The following is a 22,031-nucleotide window of genomic DNA, read 5'->3' as shown; positions in this document are numbered from 1 at the left end:
ACCTAAACGCTCTGTTATGAGTATATGACGAATGAGGTTAAATGTCTTACCTGACCCATCTTTCCACATAGAAATAAACACCATTTGAACAGAACTCATAGTCCTTACTGAAAGGAAGAATAAGAGAAGAGTTAAGTTTGTCTGTAGTTTCATTCATGTCTTCATCTACGTCATGTATTAAATGCTTCATTTTATCTCCATTAAAAATGCAAGTCAGAAATATTCAGAACATAGCACCGAGTCTAACTGACAAGAGTATAAAGATATACTATGAACACGTTATGATGAAACCAACCAAAATTCAAGAAAGTCAGTATACTTATGAATATCCAAGACACTGGGTAGAGTATGTAGGAGGTGAGAAAGCTTTGAAATAAGACAAGTTAGAAGTATTCCAGCAGGAAGGACAATATTATTGAAGAACTTTAATGTTTTGAGATATAATGATAGACAAAGAAGCAAGATAGTTTTCCTATTGCTGTGTATGTGAACCTAGACACAGGAGATGACATGAAAGTTTTTAACACAAAGCTTCAAACGGTAGTGAGAGAACAAACTGACTGCGGAAGGACATCCATTACCTTCAGAAGTTACCATAGTATATAATTTTGAAACAAATGCAATAGATTTTAAAGTCGTCTCTGCAAAGAAGTCAGGTTTTACATTTAATGAAGCAGATGTATATTCGAATGAAAACTTCAAAGCTATTGCATGGTTAGATAATGACGATTGCTTTAAGAAAATATTTAAATTCAGTGACTCAACGATGTCAATAGATGACCTTCGTGGAATGTTACCATCGACGTTTACAGTAGAAGGTTCAGCAGGATTGCTTACAAGATTGTCAATTGGTGGTATTTGGTCTCGTGAGAACATTGTTATAAAATCCAGTATAAGTAATTTGCTGAAGAATCTATATTATGTCTTTCAAACTATATGTATTCGCCACCGAAGCATTATAGTATAACAAACTTTGTCAGTAAGTTTAACATAAAGACTTGTCGAACCTTCTTCAATGAAAGATGTTGTGCTACCTAAAGATGGAAAGGATGGACTCATTATTGAGATGATTTTAATAGCATATTAAATGAGCTTGTTCTTGAAGGTCATTCATGATGAAATAACTGTTGTAGAAAAGTTAGCAATTGTTCAGACATTTTGAAGCGAATAGATGATAAAGAAAGAAGTTTATGAATGAGAATGTTTATGTTTCATTGACTTTCTCCAGTAACGAGAACTTTTATGAGATAATATTGAAGAGAGATGATTTTAATATGTGTGTAAATGGTAGCTTGGACAGCTTTAGGCGCAATGGGAACAAAAGCATTAGCATTTGGAGCAAAAGCACTTGGGCTTATGACGCAGTAAATAAAATGAGTGGAGGAAGAGTTTCGAAGACATTAGATGCAAATAAAGGAAAGATTGGAGGCTGGGTTGCAAAGAAGTTAAGATTAAATAAAATAGGGCTCATAAATAAAGCATCCAATTTGGTTGCGACTGAGTCAGAAAATGCTTTAGGAAAGGACGATGAGTTTGCAAAACATGCAAAAGACTTTAATGACCAGATGAAAGGTGAAACAATGCATTTAAATAGAGTCGATGGAACTCTTCCTCACCAGTAGTTCTTCCGTATGGTCCCTATGGAATGTATGGAAACCCTTACGAAAGACCATTTGACCCATTGACTGGTGGAAGTAACTGGTATCATTACGGACGAAGAAGAAAGACAGTTAAGCTGGAGACAGACGTGAAGAAAGCAACTAAAAGAAACCAAGGAAGAGAGTTATAAAGTAATGAATTCAACGGGTGAAAAAAGAGGTGAAAAAACAGGTGAGATCTCACCACTTCACCTAAATTTATTTTTGCGCTATGTTTTCATACGTGTGAGGGTGGTGATATCATTAATTTTTAAGTTTATTTTTTATTTTACTGAAAATTTTTTATTTGGATGTAAATGACAGAACAAAAGCAACTCATACAAATCGAAAAATATAACAAACATACATTTAAACATTTATTCTTCCTTCCTGAGCATAACATGTTCTTTCAAATACATCCGAGACCAGTTGACTTTTCATTGACTGTGTATAAAGATAGAAATAGTTATATCATTAAACCATATGATGACGAAGGTAAGTTATGTAAATTGTACGTTAAGAAGTTAGAGAAAGTTTATGGCTTCAAGTATGACTACAATAGGGTTAACACTGATGATGAAGATATTGAGGAAAATTTATGAGAACATTAGTGAAGTCGTTAGTGAGAACGTTTATTTTTTTACATTAGTGAGTTCGTTAGTGAAGTGAAGTGGGTGGTGGTTTTGTAAATATTTAAGGTTATGTTGAGTAAGGTGGAACGCAGTGCCGCCGTACCCAACATAACCATACTAACTACAATATGACTTCGGTTTGACAGACACTATGAATTAGCTTTTTATTGAGAGTAAAACTGAGAGTTTGACTGACAATATGACTGACTGTTTGACACACACTATGAATTAGCTTTTTAGTTAGGATAAGACTGATAGTTTGACTGACAATATGACTTTGGTTTGACAGACACTATGAATTAGCTTTTTATTGAGAGTAAGACTGATAGTTTGACTGACAATATGACTGACGGTTTGACACACACTATGACTTACGGTTTTAGTTAGAATAAGACTGCTAGTTTGACTGACAATATGACTTACGGTTTTATTTAGAATATGACTGAGAGTTTAGGTGACAATATGACTGTTGATTTGAGTGAGTGTATGACTGACCGTTTTAATGACAATATGACTGACGGTTTGAGTGACAATATGAATTACGGTTTTAGTGAGAATAAGACTGATAGTTTGGATGACAATATGACTGACGGTTTGACAGCCTCTATGACATACGGTTTTAGTTAGAATAAGACTGACAGTTTGGGTGACAATATGATTGTTGATTTGAGTGAGTGTATGACTTACAGTTTGACTGACAATATGACTGACGGCTTTAATTAGAATATTACTGACAGTTTGAGTGACAATATGACTGTGGTTTGACAGACACTATGAATTAGCTTTTTATTGAGAGTAAGACTGACAGTTTGACCGACAATATGACTGACGGTTTGACCGACAATATGACTGACGGTTTGACAGCCTCTATGACTTACGGTTTTATTTAGAATATGATTGAGAGTTTGGGTGACAATATGACTCATAGTTTAAGAGAGTGTATGACTGATGGTTTTAGTGAGAATAAGACTGATAGTTTGAGTGACAACATGACTGACGTTTTGACTGACAATATGAGTGACGGCTTTAGTTAGAATATGACTTAGAGTTTAGCTGACAATTGGCTGACAGTTTGAGTGACAATATGACTGAGAGTTTGACTGACAATATGACTGACGGTTTGAGTGAGTGTATGAATGAGAATATAACTGACGTTTTGACTAACAATATGACTGACGGTTTGACATCGAAATTCATTCATATATATGTATTGATCAATGCAATCACCCTATTTAATATTATTATTTATCAATTAATTTTTCATTACTACATGCTCTCAATTATTATGACATTAATATTTATCAATAAATATTTCATTACTATATGCTCCCACCCAATTTGACATTATTGTTCTTTGACAAATTTTTCTTTATTAAAGACACTCTCACAAATTCATATCAATATATTTTAATTATCACCTATTCCAATCCATTTTCATATTCATATTCTTATTGAGTTAGAATAAATTGAGGATGACTGAGAATCAAATTATAATTAGTGAGAATCAATTGAAGAATACTGGGAGTTAATTAAGGTTGTTTAAGAATAAATTGTGAATAAGTGACAATCAATTGAGGATGAGTGAGAATCATTTGATTATTAGTGAGATTCAACTGAACATCAGTGAGAATCAATTGAATAATACTAAGAAGAAATTGAGGAAGAGTGAGAATCACTTGATTCTTAGCGAGAATCAATTAAGGATGAGTAAGAATCAATTAATAAGTAGTGAGAATCAATTTAGGGTGACTGAGAATCAATTGATTCTTAGTGAGAATCTATTGATAATTAATGCGAATCAATTGATTATTTGTGAGAATCAATTGATCAGTAGTAAGGATCAATTGATTATTTGTGAGAACCAATTGAAGATGAGTAAGAGTCAATTGAGGATGAATATGTGTCTATTCTGATATGACTTAGTATCTACTGAGGCTAGATGCTAACATCTTACTTTTATGATCCAATTTTTCAACTCCATTAATATTTAAACAATATTTTGATTACTATTTAAATAATTTTATCAAATGATAATTATTAACATATATTAAGAGTATGTTTAATTTTAACATACTCTTAAAAATCCGAAATTTTAAAAAAGTGACAATTTTTTTAATGCTAAACCATCTTCATCTACCATTAATGTTTCGGATGATTTGATTTTAATTCAGTTGGGTTCTATTAGATGTAATAGTGTAAATTCTGATTCAACAATTTATCCAGATGGGTATATTTCAAAAATTTTATATTATTCTTCCAATAAAGCCTATCAAAAAGAATGGTATACAAATAAAATAACTTATCAAGATGGTAAACCTAAATTCACTGTTTGGATTCATTATCAAATGCATATGTCGGAGATTCACCATCATATCCTTGGGGACAAATGTTTCAAAAATCAAAGAATTAAACAGAAATATTAAGAATGTATATAATTTTGGACATAAATTATTGATTTGAAAATAAATCTATCATTTGTTATTTGGAGGAACTCAAAGAGCGTTTTATCTCGAATAGCGATGAAGTAAAGTATCTTCAAACATATGAAACAACACCTAAATTTCAGAAATCCGCTGAAGCTTTTACAGAAATGGTAAATATGATTATAAGTGAAAAATATTTGCAAACAGATCTCAGTCAAATTAAAATCAAAATCCATCGTCTAGGGGAACAATATATTCTTAAATTTTTAGAAGCATTTATAATTGCCCGCCCCAAATTTTATGCACAGGTTATAGGTTTCTTACAAAATTTTTCATTTGACCAGGAATTATACTCAAAAGCAGGAATTTCTAAACCATTAATACAAGCAATAATTAATGGCGATAAAAGATATTCGAATATTTTTGCTTTTTCAGGAAAATCGTGTGATTTAACAATCGAAGATTTTATTAATGTTTTAATTTCAGATCAAACAAATCAAAATGGTGAAGAATATTATCAAATACGTATCAGATCTATATTGGTAGTAAATATTCTTTCTATGAACTAGCAGTTAAATTTGAATCAATTAATATTTTAAATTCGTGTAATATAGATAATGTTACACCAATCATGAAAGCATTGATAATGTCAAGCCCAAACGAAACAATTTTCAAAATGAATGATAAATTCAATTTGCAGACTTATCAATTTACCAAATCAAGTATGTTTTATCTTTTGCATACAATATCTCAGAGTTATTTTCTACATTTAGAAATCCATTACTCTCTTCGATTGTTTCAACAAATAATATTATATCAGTAATGAATTTGAATGAAAGCAAAGTTATTCGTTTAAAGATTCATTTAATCTTCCATGAGGCCCTAATTCAAAATAATGATTTTATGTACAAGAACTTTAATGTTTTGAATCAAATAAAAAACAATGACCTTCTGGAAATTTTAGCAAAAGCTTGTTTGAAAGCTGACAAAAAAATTCAAGCAGATTTTGAACAAATCATGGGTATTAAATTTACAGCGATCAAACAATTTCATGAATCCATAGAAAAAATTCCAGTTGATCTCTCCAATTACAATAGATGGTTGCCATATTTGTTTTGAATGCTCTAAAAATACTGATATTGAAAAACTCAAATCAATGCAATTAATTCTAATAAGCCCTGGTATTCATATCAATGTGTTAACTTATGAACAAACATTGAAGTTTTTGGAACAAATGCCAGCATTTATTCATTTGGGCCTTTCCAATATAAGTTCTGATCGATCTGTAAACTTAAATTATTTTCTACTTCAAAACGAAGATTATTCCCCTTTAAAAATTTCTACAATTTATTATTATATTGTATGACAAAATCGTATCCTTTGAATATTCAAAAGTATCAGATACGTTGTGGATGATTACTGTACCAAAAAACATGAAAAACATAAAATTACCCAAAGAGTTTTCAGGGAGGTTAAAATGGTACATTCAAATAACGAAAGTTGATCTCCCAGGACATCCTCTGCAAGATGAAATACAGGAAAAAATAAAGCATGATAATGAGATTGGTGATATCTTAACTTCATATCCCGGGAAATTTTATGTAAATTATAGCACAACGATAAGAAGTGATAGTTTATTCGTCAATGGAAATCCTATAGAATTTCTTATATATATTCCAAGCGAATCAGGAAATTTGGCGTTGGAGTGTAATTTAATTCACTTAGATGCTACTTTTTCATGGCCGAAATATATATTTATTTTTCCTCGTGGTAATTACTATATGCGAGGTTACCCTCTAGGGATATACATAGGGCGCAGCGAATCATCCGCTGCTTATCAACGGTGGCTTACAGCCATGAATATTGAATTTAAATCATTAAACATTATGGAGCACTTTTCAAGAATCAAATGGATGAGCGATTTAGGTACTGGAGTTTTAAAATTTTTGAATACGAATCATTTCCAAAATTATATCTGTATTAGGCACTATCTCGGAACCATGGGCAATAATACTTTACTACATGTTTTTGCTCTGATAGTATTATTATCAAAATCGGCCCAAGATTTTGAGGACAATTACAAATGTTTTGATCCATCGGTTCAGAAAATGTATGCTACAAAGAATATATCAGATGAGCAGCTGGAAAAATGGAAGCAGATATATAAAGATCAAGAGCATTTAGCAGCATACCACCGCATTCCACCTATAAGCACTAATAATAGTGCAGAGGGTAAGCATAGACACATTAACGAACTTGCAAAAAAAGCAAGAAACTTTTCTACTTTCATCAAATTCATTCTGAATGATACTATCATTAGGATTAATGAATCAATTGATCCCATTAATAAGCAAAAACGCGAGAAGAATGACTTGTTAAACGAAAAATGCATACATTGCGGATTCTCCTATAATGATATTAATACTGATAAGAATCCTTGTAAATATTGCAAGGATTTCTTTATGAATAAGAGTCATGTTCCCTCTGCAGGCATACATGTTATGAAAATAGGAGAAAACGTAGGTGAAATCATAGAATTCCCAATCGATAAAAATGTAGGTGATCAGGATGAACTCGTGGATCACAAAGAAAAGAGTTCGCCGATCGAAATATCAAAATACGCAGAATTTATTGATATTGACGATAAAAATAAAGCAGTTTTAGTCGTAAAACTGCTTTATAATCTTGAAACGTTCCAAGATGCCAAAGATTTAATCAATTCTCTGGAAAAACAATCAAAAAATTATGAATCTGCATTACAAAATAAACCAGAAATTTGGTTGGAAAAATACTTGCCTGAATTAATGAAGGAAGTAAAAGATGCGAGAGCTGCTAGAATGAGATTGAAGATAATAAAGAAGTAGAGATGATGAGTGAATAAAAACTTTGTATTAAATTTGTATATAAAAGAATTGTAAAATATAAAAATAAAGAAGTGGTTGATAGGAATTTGAAAATTCGTTGGGTGCATATAAGTTTGATAAATATATTTATGAATATTAATGTCAAATTGGGTGGTTGCATATAGTAATGAAAATAAGATTAATAAAAATTAATGTCAAATTGGGTGGTTGCGTGATAGAATGCTTCTGTCTATGTGTGGCGTGAGTTAGCATCGGGTGGTTGCGTGATAGAATGCTTCTGTCTATGTGTGGCGTGAGTTAGCATCGGGTGGTTGCGTGATAGAATGCTTCTGTCTATGTGTGGCGTGAGTTAGCATCGGGTGGTTTCATCACAAATTTTAACCCATCCAAATCTTATTAATTATTAAAATTCTTTTACAATTTCTGATGTATTTTTTGAAAACATTTCATATGCAATATTTCTCCTTTTCTTTCCTCAAATCTTCAAATATTAATAACTTTGGATATGAAATTATTTGGATCTTTTATGAATTTTAAATGTCTTTCTTAATATCAAATCGATTAAATTATTAATATTTTCTAAATTATGCCTTAAAAATCCAAATATAAAAAATCGTAAATAAAAAATATATTTTTTATTTTTATTTTGTAAATAATCCGTTTACTAAATGGGACTGTATCATGAAAGTAACAAAAATCATTATTTAACAAGATTCAAAACTGGTGCAACGAAATGCACATTGATTTTGTAGTGTAACAAAGAGAGATTTATTGTAAAAAGTACAAAATAGTATATTTATTATCGTGATTAGCGTAGAAATGTATGAGTTTGGGACGGATTTCTGGTGCATTCATAACTAAAGTGATACATTGTCTGGAGCAAGTTCAGATCTTTAACTTATGGCTTGTTTGGTGCTAACTCACCCAATTTAAGTGCACTAGAGGGGATTTTGTCTGTAATGAGCATGCACCTTGAGTTGTTGCTTGGTCCGTGTACAAAAGATAGTAATTTAATACTATACTCGATTAAATGTGAATTTCTAATTTTGAATTTGCGTTTTTTCCTGAAAATAGTTACAATATATGAAAGAGTTGGCAAAACTAGAGGACACGTCTTTAAGGGTTTGGCTCGTGCTTCATGTTAATATGCCGAAACTAAAATAAACGTATATTGGGGGTCGAAAATTGAGAGCTCATATCTTTAAGTGTTTTGCTAATTGTCGTCAAAAATTAGGCGTAAAGCAAAAATTGATATTTCATATGGTTTTATGATAGATAAGCATTATATTCCCACTCATTATATTCGTAAATTTTGAGGTTTATCCTTCGCTTTTAAGATCATTGAATTTGATTTTTATATAAAATAGTTATATATTAGAAAATAATATGAGTTTATGTGATATTATTTTTCAGAAGATTTTGTGTTCTTCTTCAAAATTTTATTTTTTTATTAAAAAGAATCTTTACAAAATATACATTTACTTTAATTAATATTTAAAAACGTGCTCTATCAAAAGTTCCAAAAATTCAATATTTTAGCTTTTCTGAGGTGTCACTTTTGATGAATTTCTGTTTACAACACTTTTATTTCGAAAAAGTAGCAATAATCGTAAAAGGGTATTGATAGGCTTGCTAAAGTAACTAATTTTAGCTGTCAAATACTTTTGTATTTTGAAGTAAATTAGTATAAATTTGTTTTTACTTTTATTTCGAAAAAGTAGCAATAATCGTAAAAGGGTATTGATAGGCTTGCTAAAGTAACTAATTTTAGCTGTCAAATACTTTTGTATTTTGAAGTAAATTAGTATAAATTTGTTTTTACTTTTATTTCGAAAAAGTAGCAATAATCGTAAAAGGGTATTGATAGGCTTGCTAAAGTAACTAATTTTAGCTGTCAAATACTTTTGTATTTTGAAGTAAATTAGTATAAATTTGTTTTTACTTTTATTTCGAAAAAGTAGCAATAATCGTAAAAGGGTATTGATAGGCTTGCTAAAGTAACTAATTTTAGCTGTCAAATACTTTTGTATTTTGAAGTAAATTAGTATAAATTTGTTTTTACTTTTATTTCGAAAAAGTAGCAATAATCGTAAAAGGGTATTGATAGGCTTGCTAAAGTAACTAATTTTAGCTGTCAAATACTTTTGTATTTTGAAGTAAATTAGTATAAATTTTATATTATTTTAACTCCCTTTGAAAACCTCAATTTTCCATACAGAGGGAACAGGAATAGCATCCAATATTCCCTGAGAATGGTTGCGCATTCTCAATTCCCTCTATATTTCGAACGAAGCTCTCATCGGTCTTTTTTTTAATACTAAACGTTTTTTTCCCTGTCACTTTTAGCTAAAATTTGGGTTTGCCTCAATGCATGTATTTGATTTTTTTTAATTTCTTTCATCGAAGAGTCATATTTTTTTCCTATAGAATATATTTGTTATCATTATATATGCTTACTTTGAGAATGAGTGTTAATTTCAAGAAATCTCGGAATTTTTCAACTCTAGTTTATAAACATTTTTTTTGATTAATTGTTTTATAAAATGAACAACATTCACTAGATATTAAAAACAACATGGAAAATGTGAAAATGAAACAAAGTTCAATTGCGTCTATGATCTATTTTTGATTTAATTGAAATAAATTACAGATCAACTTAATAATCTTCAATCAAAGATTACTGACGAGACAATACATTGCCAAGATACAGTTATAACAGACCTTAATAGAATAATCAATTGTTATTTAACGCGAAATAATAGAAGCAATTTTTTTTCTGTGAGATTCATGAAATCTTCGATAATAAGACTTGTGAGCCCAATATTATAGGGCACTACTTAATATTAGTAATTAATGCCTTACTTCTTGTTAAATTAAGTCTAATGAAGGTCAGTTCAAACTTATTTGTTTAAATCCAAATAATTCAACCACAATTTATTTAATTCTTAACTAAAATAGTTGGTTGGTCTTAAAAATTTATTTTTAAATAGAAAAATTATCTTTATTTACTAATATTAACAAATTATATCGAAGGTTTTGGTAAAATAAATGTCAAAAACATCGCAATGATAATACCTACGTTAATAGCAAAAGTCATTAAATATCCAGCCAGTTTCTTCTTCTCGCTGTCTAGATCTGGATGATTTGAACCATAAATCATCAAAATCGTGCCAACATAACCATTTGTTAACGCAAATGGAATCTGTAGGGCCAATGTGAACCATGGCTCTCTAAAATTAACAATTTTTTGAATCGAAATTATTTCTAATGGAATAAAAATGATTCTAAAGACAGATGCAAGCGGCGACATATTGAGAGAAGGCCAAATAAACTTCGAAGCAACAAATCTGCCAATGAAATCAAAGATACAGAAGACAGTTGTGATTAAAACAGGAGTCCATGATTTTAATGGACCTTCTGGACCGGAACAAACATATCCAGGGAATATTATCAATGTTATGAAGTAAGTCAATGCTTCAGCAATCCATAAAAGCCAAATCGATTTTAATGTTGTAAAAATTTGAGAAATAAAAGCGGTATTTTCTTTCTGGTAAGAATTGAAGATGAATCTGTTTGATATATCAGGATTTCGAAGCTTTAAAATGAAAAAGATTAGTGTACCGAGAATTGTTAAAGCAGCTAAGGCAAAATATACTATTGAACTTATTTTAAGCTGGCTTTCGGACGAGAATAAACCTTTCGTAATAATTCTAGCAACAGCAGCAAGGATTCCACATAATCCATTTCCAGCTGAAATAAAACCAGCTGTTTCATCAGCAAACTGTGTGGAAACTGCAAATGATCCGGACATAATAATTGATGAAAATACACCAGAAACTGTAATTGCAGCAATAGTTCCCCAATAAACTACGCTTTCTGACATTGGAATTATAATTAGTAATGGGAATGCTAAAAGATCGAAGAACAAAACAAGTAAACTGATAATAAAGAGAATTTTTTGGTTTGGAATTTTAATGAAACATAAAACTAAAGCAATTAAAGAACAAGGGAAGTTGTATGCTCTTGCTAAGTCATTTCCGACGCTTTTTCTATGAGATAAATGAATGTAAATATCAATTGCATTGATAACAACGTTATATACAAGCAAAGAAGCATTTCCAAGCCAAAAGAACAAGGCACCTTGAGGATCTGGCGTCATTTCGGAGTAATCTGATATGAGTATATCTTTTTCTTCTAAAAGTTGTCGATTATCCAGAAGCGTCATAAAATATTTATGGTCAAATTTATATTTTCAAAATGGGAAATACATACAAACACATATTTGTTAATTTTTCACAATTTGTTAAGGATAAGATGCTTATCTTGCTCAATTTGATTAATTTTAGCTGATAATGATTATTGATGACTAAGAATTGACACTAACTTAAGATCAATAATTATTGGTGGTTTTTATCATCTATCCACATTCATTGTATATTTCAAATTGCAAATTAGTTTCAGGAATAAATATGATCAATTTCTTGACCATCAACTCAACATAATCAGCATATTTAATGATGTATGTTGAATTGTAATGAATTTTAGCATTCATAATTTAATTTTTTGTAAATTTGTTTCTTTTCGTGATTGCATCATTGCTGAACATCGATTCAACAATATCATAAAAGATAAATTAATAATATTGATTTGTCAGGCGGTCAATTGCATAATATGAGCTTTCTGGTGTATTTTTTTTTCAATTTATTTTGTTAATTTGAATTCCATCTCAATAGTCTCAAAATTGAGAAGTGTAAACTAGATTACTATCTAATAATGTAAAAGGCCATTGCATACATTATATAGCATTATCTCAAAAATTTTTTACAATGTGGATCCCTATGATAATTGAGTTTTCTGAATGAATGCGAGATCATTTGACAAATAATTTGGATCAATGATTCAATGCATTTCATGTATTAATTTAATAAGGATTAAAACATTCTAATCCTTAAAGCGATATTAATCTGAACACATTCAAAAATTGAATGAATAAAATTATGTGTTTTTCCATCATTTGACTGATATTTTAAAAATTCATTGAAAAATTAAAACCAATACTATTAATCAGTTTTATTAATGGTCAAGACTGTTTGCATAACAGGTTCCACTGGTGTCATGGGAATGGAAACCTTGAATCAGATATTAACACTTGGAGACAAAGTCAAAGTTCAATTACTTGTCTTAAACGATCAAAAGAACAGAAACATCATCAAGAAGTATGAAAAGCTTGAGAATGTTAGCATTGTTTATGGAGATCTCAGGAACTATGATGATGTTTTGAAAGCTGTCACAGGAAGCGACTATGTTTTACATATTGGTGGCATGGTTTCACCATATGCTGATGATAAACCAGAGTTAACAAAAGATATCAATGTCCACGGAGCTGAAAATGTAGTTTGCGCTATCCAAGCTCAGAAGAACAAAGATGATATCAAAGTTGTATATATTGGAAGCGTTGCAGAAACTGGAGATAGGAACTACCCAATTCATTGGGGAAGAACAGGAGATCCCATCAAAGTATCGGTTTTCGATCATTATGGAGTATCAAAAGTTCTTGCAGAACGTGTTTTTGTTGAGAGCGGACTCAAGAAGTGGGTTGTCATGAGACAAAGTGGTATTCTTCATGCAGGATTACTTGAAAAGATGGAGCCAATCATGTATCATGTTCCATTAAATGGTGTTCTTGAGTGGTGCACCGTAGAAGATAGCGGACGCTTGATGAAGAACTTTGTCGATTTTGATCTACCTGATAGTTTCTTCAGAAACTTCTACAACATTGGAAGTGGAGAGTTCTACAGATTAACCAATTTTGAATTCGAGTCCTTGCTTCTTCATTCAATCGGAATGGGAGACATACGTGGTCTCTTTAAACCAAACTGGTTTGCAACACGCAACTTCCATGGCCAATATTATATTGATAGTGACAAACTTGAATCGTTCTTGAAGTTCAGAGCTAATATTGAAACAGAAGTATATTTTGACATGTTGTCTAAGAAAGCAAAGATTGTTTTCACTCTTCCAAAGCTTATACCATTTAAAGATGCAATCTCTATTATGGGACAGCCTTTCATGAAGATGATTGCCAAAGATAAAAACTTTGGAACATTGGGATGGGTAAATACAAAGTATACCGATAGAATGGATGCTCACTATGGAGGCATGGAAGAGTTTAATAAAATTCCATCATCTTGGGGAGATTTTGCTATCAAACATTATGAAACAAAGTTCAATCCAAACAAAGATAAAAAGTTTGATCATGGATATGATGAAAGTAAACCATTTGAAGAGTTAACAATCGATGATTTGAGAAATGCAGCAGAGTTCAGGGGAGGTTCTCTTGTTAGCGATCGTTTTATCGATGTGTACTCTAAAGTTACATGGAAGTGTGGACATTGTCACAAAGATTTCGAAGCATCACCAACACTTATCTTGAAAGGAGGCCATTGGTGCCCTTACTGCTACATTCCAGAGACTTCTTGGCAATATGATTCTATTGCAAAGTCTAATAAGTTCTTTGCTCAAGGATGGAATTTCAGCTACAAAGAAGTTAAAGACAAAAAGTATGATTTCAACGAATGCTTTGATAGAAAGTGCTTCGATTCATTCCAAAACTCAGCTAAAAGCTCAAATTTGATTTACTACTTACTTATTTCTTTTGCAATCCTGTTATTGTTAGTTTGTTTAATTGCATTTGCATAAAATTCTTTATATTCACTTTCATGCTTTTTTATCATAATCTCATTAGTGAAAGATTCATTTGCAGTAAGCTTATGATTTTGTCAAACTCCCTATGCAATTCTATTGTATTTCTAATGATTTTGAGAATACATTGAAATTCTTTCAAATGTGTATCACAAAAATATCCATAATGCTATTATCAAATCGGTATCACCATTACTCTCTTAAATTTACCATTTTACCAGGATTTGAGTAATGCCGAACATGTTTTGAATGAATATTATTAAGGGCATCTGGAGTTTTAGTTTTAATTATTTTTTTTACTTGGATGTCTTAAAAAGAACTCGTGGGAAGAACGGTGTTATATATTTTTAAACTTTTGTTGCTTCTTGATATCATCTTCAAATCTATTTTCTGTATATTTAGAAAATTTAATAATCTAGTTTTGAAATTTGTTTATTTTGATCTCGTACAACAATACCGATTTCATATGTTCCAGGTGTGATATTACTTGGAATTGGAATTTCGTAGTTAAATTGGTATGGATTTACTTGGATGTTTGTTTTGTTTATAATATTGCAACTTTTGCTATTGTCAATAGTGTGGTTTAAGATAACATCTGTATTTTTGATAATATCTTTAACTTTAAGAGTGAATCGAAGAGTTTTATCTCTATTTATATAAATTTGGGAATTTGGTGATTTCAAAATCTAAAGGATTGGAACTGAGTAAATTATATTAAAGAAGTAAGTACTATATGAACAGTAGCTCATTTGGTTGCAAGCTTCAACTGATAAATTGTGATAACCAACTTTGAAAAAATCTGGGATCGTAAAATCAAGATTGAATCTATATTTACTGGAATCAGCAATATTTATTTTTTGAGATTTACTTAAACTACTAAATCAGCAATCAAGATATCCAGGAATATTTATGTAACTACTTGCATTACTATTAGAAACATTTCCTGTAACAATAAGATTTAAATCTTTTTTATATTTTAGAACAGTTGGAACGAAAATATCATTAATAGTTGGTAGCCGCTCAATGCCTTTAGGAAGTAATCTCCTTGATTCAAAGGTATTACTGCATGGTTCAAAATTACATTCATGAACTTATTTCTCTTGGCTGCTGAAATCATTGTTGAATAATTTACCTGGGAATGTTAATATCGAATTTATAATCATAATTACATTTAACAACCGATATACTACATGTTTTTCTTAGTATGCCAATCCATACATCAATAGAAATGGTCATACTTTCATATTAAAAATTGATAATGATTCAAAAAATTCGGAGCTTGAAAGCACTAATCTATAGTTTAGGCCTTGAACGGTAAAACAAGACAATATACTCATACTTGAAAAGGTTATGCAATGATGTAAATGAGAAAAAATCAAAATTTACAATTTCAAAATTTTGATTTTGGTTTAATGAATGTAGTTATAGTAAATTTTCTTAATTAGGAGGGAAGATATTCATAAAACCGAATTATATTGAATAAAATATCCTTTCTAAAATAACGAATCCCGCCATAAATGCAAAACATAGTGATAAGTAATAATAAATACTAAAATTTAAAATAGCAAAAAGAATATAGATAATAAAATATAGAAATAAGGTCAATTATTTTTTGAATGTAATTTTGAACGAAAATGTAACTTCGTTTGAATCCGAAGATTTGCTTGTAGATATTTCGATGTTTTTCGGCTGGTCGTAAAGTACTTTTGAGTCATCCGCATTAATAGTTATTGGAATAGTTATATTTGGTGCCACTTCGACGGCCTGATGCCCCCATTCAGGAGGTTTTGGTGGCTCTGGAGGCAGAGGATTTCTATCAACTGTCTCATGTGGCTGTATACGTGTTCTTTCTCTGAATTTTTCTGGGATCTTAGGTGGTTTGATATCAGGATTCTTTTCTTCATCTTCATCAGACTCGCCATCCGACTCGGACCGAAGCTGAGCCTTATTCTCTGCCTCTTTTTTCATCCTGATTAACTCTTGCTCTTTAAAGATTTTCTTATTTACGTTGTTTTTGAGTAAAATTCTGTCGATGCTGTCGATTGTTTCTGTCATATCGTAATCAGGATAAAAGATTGTGTAAGTGCCGTCCTGAATGTTGAGAATTTCCGCCCGATAAATGTCGTATTTGTTTTCATCGATTATAAAGATCTCTTGCCCGACATGAAGGTTCGGGTTTTGTGTATAAGCGAACTTGGGGAAATGATTCGGCATTTTTGAAAAAAAACCGCCATAAATTCAATCTTAATATGCTCATTTAAAGGTACAATCACGAGATTTCCAAACGAGGGCGCGTAAAGGGTTGGCGTCCTAAGGCGTCCTGATGTAAACTATTCAATTTTTGAGAAGTTTACACCATAATTGAATAGTTTATGGCGTCCTGAGAGGAGATTTCAATGGGTATGGCGTCCTAAAAAATAGAAGAAAATGATTTTTTCTCGATTTTTCTAGAAATTGAATTTTTAAAAAAAGAAAAAAATCAAAACGTATACAAAAAAAGGTAGTGGGGCTTCCAGGCGCGTTGCGCCCTCTAGCCCTGAAGATGTTTAGTATAAATGAAGTTTATATTCGGAGGGCTTCCAGGCGCGTTGCGCCCTCTAGCCCCGAAGATGTTTAGTATAAATGAAGTTTTTATTCGGAGGGCTTCCAGGCGCGTTGCGCCCTCTAGCCCCGAAGATGTTTAGTATAAATGAAGTTTTTATTCGGAAAATTGTTAGTCTTCTGGGTCGAAAACATTATATAATGTGTCGCTTTTCACAAATTATATATGTTTTCATGTTTTGTCATTTTTCTGTCACTTTTCAGGTAAAAACATTTTTATTATTATATATAAATGAATTTTACAAAACCGCCGTTACCGTTCTTTGGAAATAAGAGTAGATGTAAAGATATTATATTGAGAGAACTTAAGAAACTACCGAATGGTCTAACATTTGTAGATTTGTTCGGTGGAAGTTTCTATATATCCCATTTATGTCATACCGTATTTCCTGACTCAAAGATTATATGCAATGACTTCGACAACTATATGGACCGTCTCAAACATATACCAGACACAAACAATATATTGAAAGAGTTAAAAGAAAAGATACCTATAGGTAAGATGGAACGTATACCATTAGATAAGAAAAATATTGTGAGAGAGGTTTTGAAAAAAGCAGAATATATAGACTGGATAGTATATCTGCTAGACTATTATATAGTGGTGCTATAAGAGTTCATGACATTGAAACACTTATGTCAAAAGTTTTATATCTTAACTATACAAATGTTTTCAAAGAGGACATAGAAAAATATATTGAGGGTATAGAGTTTGTGAGATGTCATTGGACAGAGTTGTATGAAAATATAAAGACAAGGAAAATGTTTTCTTTATAGTGGACCCGCCGTTCTATAACACATGGGATTTTCAATACCAAGTAGACTGGACTTTGAGAGACTTTTAGAAACTTTAGACGTTATACATAACCATCCATGCTTTTACTTTACATCCGATAAAAGTGGTTTGGAAACCGTTATGAGATGGTTAGAGGACATACATGACTATGAGTTATATATGACAAGATAGAATATGAGAGAGGTCCTATAAACCGGAGAAAGTGTCACAATAAAGAAATTTTATTAGTAAGTAAATGTGGTTTGAAATCGGATTGTTAGTTTTAGGTTTTTTCCATTGTGTCATTTATTTATTTGACGTGGCAGAAAAGTACAGAGAATATGAAGATGAACCAATGCCTGCAAATGTTCAGTATATGTACTCGTAAGAGATATTTTTTATCTAATATTAATGGACGCACAGAACTTAGCGAATGCACAGCAACCTGGACAACCAAACCCAGAGAATATTCCAATGAAGTTAGAATACAAACTGCAATGGCAAAATATGGTCAAGTGCCAACAGATGTACAAATGCAAACTGCCATGTCAAATGACGCTGCGTTAGGTTTGCCACCATGGTATGCAAATATGAGATGGAAAGAGTTTTATACAAACCTGAAGTGGATATAAACAACTTTTGCAGATGACGCGAACACAGGAGTTGACCCAAATATGTTTTTACCAGAGGAGAAACAGAATGTATGAGCTCCAGTTAAAGATGCTATGGAACTCACAGGAAACGTAAGAGACTAGGCGCGACATTAGAATTTTTTACATATAGTAAAAATGGGTTTTTAGTAGTATTGGAAACTTCTTCAGAAGAGTTGGAAGAGGTTATGGAATGGCGTCAAAAATAGGAAAAGGAATTTGGAACGGTGTCAAAAATATTGGTAAAAGAGTAGGTCAGTTCGTTGGTATTATAACCTAAAGACCCTGAACCAGAAGAAAAGCTCCTGTTATACAACAGCCTGAACCTGCACCACAGTCTAGTTGGCAAACCAAATCCAACACTCAACCGTATTAAAAAATTATATTTTATCGTTCGATAGTAGTTGTATATGAAACTAAGTTTAAGTAAAACGCATGGTATATGGAATTATTCTTTTTTTCCATCTGTAGTAAACCATACTTGAAAGTCTGAAATACTTCACTTGGTGGTTCGTATAACTTTGTAGGTTTTTCGTAAAAGTCATTTGCCAAGCATAAGAAAGAGTTTTGGGCGCCATAAAATGAAGCATGAACAATAATAGCATCTTGGTCGAAAATATTTTCATATGTTCCATTAGGGTTTTCGACTTCATAATAGTCCGGGTGTACTGGATATGCTGCAGGCTGATTTAACATCCTCATAAATCTATACCATGCCAAGTTGTTATATTTTGTAGAAATATAAACGTTTTTCTCCAAGGTCTTCTATTTTATTGATTTTAACAGTTTGCATTTTTCCTGTCATAAATAATATCGAGATGGTATTCTCCTTCGTCAATGTTAAATGGTTTGCATATTCAATATAGATATCGTTTATTTTTTTTTGAAAAGCTTGAAGGTTGTTTCTAAGTTTATAAGCAAACTAACTTGTAAAAGTTTTCCCTGTTCAAATTTCTCATACATACGTTTTTCTTTGTTATAGTATCGAACTTCAAAACCGACCGTAAATGGGAAACCATGTATGGCTTCTGAAATGAACTTCATTCTACGAAAGCCAATAGCTTTTGTGACGGATGGGTCTCTTAACCATCTTAATGGGTAGTCAAAAGATAGCCTTCATGCTTTACGGTATCTGTCTCAAACTTTTGACCGACATTAGTAAAAAGTTCATCTAATGGTTAGTTGTTAGCAACTCTATGAATTTTCTTTTTCTATTGGAAGCATATTTTATCTATAATAAAAATGTCGAAGATATTGCTTCCATAGAGAAATACAACACAACCGACAACTCATTATGCAAGCTCTAAATAAGAACACAACAAACTTTCAAACTATTCTAAGATATCTGAGTCATTGAAAGAAGGAAACTTAAAACTGACAATAAACCCAATGACAGATGAGTTTTGTTTCAAGACAATAAGAACAATACTGTCTGTATAAATCCAACAAAAGGAACTTTAAACGAGAAACCTATAAATGAACTTCTTTTGAAAGCAGATGTTGACAACAAAGCTGACAAAAGAATATGTAGACGATGCAATAGCAAAAGAAGAAGAAAGAGCTAACAATGCTTGCAACAAAAGAACATACTCATCCTGAACTAGCAGACAAAACATATGTTGACAATAAAATGTCAAGTGAAGTGACAAGAGCTGAAAACGAATATTTAAAAACTCATATACATTATATTAACAAATACCAAGTCTTAAGGAAACATTAGAGACAAAAGCAGATAAGACTCATACACATTCTATATCTGATATTACAAACTTACAAGAAACTTAAACAGGAAAAGTGCCGTTGGACATACACATACCATTGCAAATATTACAAACTTACAAGAAACCTTAAACAGGAAAAGTGCCGTTGGACATACACATACCATTGCAAATTTCAACTTACAAGAAACCTTAAACAGGAAAAGTGCCGTTGGACATACACATACCATTGCAAATATTTACAAACTTACAAGAAACCTTAAACAGGAAAAGTGCCGTTGGACATACACATACATCTTCTGAAATAACAGATTAAAGTTAGCCTTGAAAATAAAGCAGATAAAACATATGTTCAATGAAATATACCAAAGTTTGATAGGAACAAAAATATTGAAACTATTGTTGGTGACTTTTCTGTCAATGAAGAAAATAAATATTTTAGATGGCAGTTGGTACAGTCCTTAAAAAATGGTACACGGCATAAACTCATTCCGAAAAATAACAATGAAATGTATGTAAGCTATAAAAAGAATGATGGTACACAAGTTAAAGTTCCATTAGACAACAACTGCTACTTAAACTTATATGGAGACGAACAAAAGAAATATTTAAGAGTTTATGAAATGGCAGATATGACATTGCCTGACCCAGCTCCGGTACCACATTATTATGACTATGGAGATGACGACAGAACACCACATGTAGATGAACAAAAGCTAACATTATATTTATATTATTATAGATATAAAAGATATAATGCAATAGAAAAAACGAGAATAGTATATTATTATACAGATGACAGAAATAAATATTATAGTCAAGATTTTACCTACCCTGAAAACATAAGATTATATTATAAAAAATATTCTGACACAAACCAGAAGAAACCTGAAATAGTTGCACTATATTTTAAGTTCAAAAGAGACAATCCTATAATATCTCATATGTTTGATTTAATGAACCCAGTAGGTTCTATTTATACATCTATGGATGCAAGAGGTCCTCAAGTAATGTTTGGTGTTGGTGCATGGGAACAAATAGTCGACATGTTTTTGTATTGTGCAAACTCTTCAAAGGAAGCAGGTGGAAGTAAAACGATTTCAGGTGAAAATTTACCTGCACACAGTCATTACATAGATTTAAGTACATCTCAAGCAGGTTGGCATAAGCATAGATATTGGGATTGGTCAGGAATGACAAAAGGTAAAGGATATGATGTTAAAGACGACGTTAAGTTTGCTATAAATTGTTACTGGAGTGACACTCAGGGAGAAGGAAACCATACACATTTCGTTTCAGGATATACACAAACAACGGGACAAAGTAAAGAATACATGCCACCTTACATGACAGTTTACGCATGGTATATAATTGCTTAGTCGTCATTTTCAACTTCTTTAGCATATTCGTCAGGAGTTGTCTTATATTTGTTAGGAACTGTCTTTGAAAGTATACCACCTTGAACTTTGACAAGTTTGAAACGAGGTCTGGCAATAGTAGTTTTATCTTCTGCTTGCAGTGTGTACATTTTGCCATGTTTGCCTAAAACTTCATAATATTCTCTTGTATACTTTCTTCTATTTTTACGAACACGAATGTGAGTACCTGTCGAGTTCCCATTGTTGTCATAGTCAATAGTATTTTCATATGGGTCGCGTTTAGGTATTTCTATTTTTACTTTGTCACCTTTCTGAAGTTTGAAGCCCGGCATTCTTTCTTGTTTGTCTCTTTTGACTAAATTATTAAATATATAGTCTTTCTCTAAGTCAGGGTTGTTTTTCATTTCTTCGGGGGAGTTGTTTCCCAAACCTTTTTGTTTACGGTTATTGTAAATATTTAAAACTTGTCTCATCTTTGCCATGGAGAAGTGTCTATATTTGTCGTCATATGACATTTCATTTGCTTCACCACCTTGTGGTTGGTTTAAGTCTCTTAACATTTTTATACAACCGTCAATGACACCAAGAGCAGAATGGTTTTGGTCGACAATGAAATATTGGTTTACATTTTTTGAACGCAGATAGTTTTT

General features: G+C 31.4%; 4 protein-coding genes across 4 annotated transcripts, besides 8 other annotated features; 2 read left to right on the top strand and 2 right to left on the bottom strand.

Annotated features, from left to right (window-relative positions):
* Window positions 1-2,084: part of a mobile genetic element that runs on past the window's edge.
* Window positions 1,777-2,084: a terminal%2Cinverted (terminal inverted repeat of Maverick transposon ID:TVAGG3_0087810).
* A 4,716-nt stretch (window positions 2,085-6,800) lies between these two features.
* TVAGG3_0087800 (uncharacterized protein) lies at window positions 6,801-7,556 on the top strand (the record flags this gene model as incomplete). The annotated part of the gene is made up of 1 exon (XM_001305001.2): window positions 6,801-7,556. The coding sequence occupies one exon, from the start codon at window positions 6,801-6,803 to the stop codon at window positions 7,554-7,556; it is 756 nt and encodes a 251-aa protein (XP_001305002.2).
* A 1,543-nt stretch (window positions 7,557-9,099) lies between these two features.
* Window positions 9,100-9,137: a mobile genetic element.
* Window positions 9,100-9,137: a terminal%2Cinverted (terminal inverted repeat of Banshee-A3 transposon ID:TVAGG3_0087790).
* Window positions 9,137-9,920: a mobile genetic element.
* Window positions 9,891-9,920: a terminal%2Cinverted (terminal inverted repeat of MuDR-3_TvMULE3 transposon ID:TVAGG3_0087780).
* A 586-nt stretch (window positions 9,921-10,506) lies between these two features.
* Window positions 10,507-11,781, bottom strand: TVAGG3_0087770 (nucleoside transmembrane transporter protein; the record flags this gene model as incomplete). The annotated part of the gene is made up of 1 exon (XM_001305002.1): window positions 10,579-11,781. The coding sequence occupies one exon, from the start codon at window positions 11,779-11,781 to the stop codon at window positions 10,579-10,581; it is 1,203 nt and encodes a 400-aa protein (XP_001305003.1).
* An 851-nt stretch (window positions 11,782-12,632) lies between these two features.
* Window positions 12,633-14,255, top strand: TVAGG3_0087760 (NAD(P)H-binding; the record flags this gene model as incomplete). The annotated part of the gene is made up of 1 exon (XM_001305003.1): window positions 12,633-14,255. The coding sequence occupies one exon, from the start codon at window positions 12,633-12,635 to the stop codon at window positions 14,253-14,255; it is 1,623 nt and encodes a 540-aa protein (XP_001305004.1).
* Window positions 14,256-15,863: 1,608 nt separating this feature from the next.
* On the bottom strand, window positions 15,864-16,472 carry TVAGG3_0087750 (Tudor/PWWP/MBT family; the record flags this gene model as incomplete). Its single annotated transcript, XM_001305004.1, has 1 exon — window positions 15,864-16,472. The coding sequence occupies one exon, from the start codon at window positions 16,470-16,472 to the stop codon at window positions 15,864-15,866; it is 609 nt and encodes a 202-aa protein (XP_001305005.1).
* Window positions 16,473-16,546: 74 nt separating this feature from the next.
* Window positions 16,547-16,751: a mobile genetic element.
* Window positions 16,752-19,953: 3,202 nt separating this feature from the next.
* Window positions 19,954-22,031: part of a mobile genetic element that runs on past the window's edge.

The sequence above is a fragment of the Trichomonas vaginalis genome, chromosome IV, assembly GCF_026262505.1.
Source record: "Trichomonas vaginalis G3 chromosome IV, whole genome shotgun sequence".
Lineage (NCBI taxonomy): Eukaryota > Parabasalia > Trichomonadida > Trichomonadidae > Trichomonas > Trichomonas vaginalis.
Note: the sequence above shows the minus strand (reverse complement) of the source record. Positions and strands in the feature narration are given on the sequence as shown.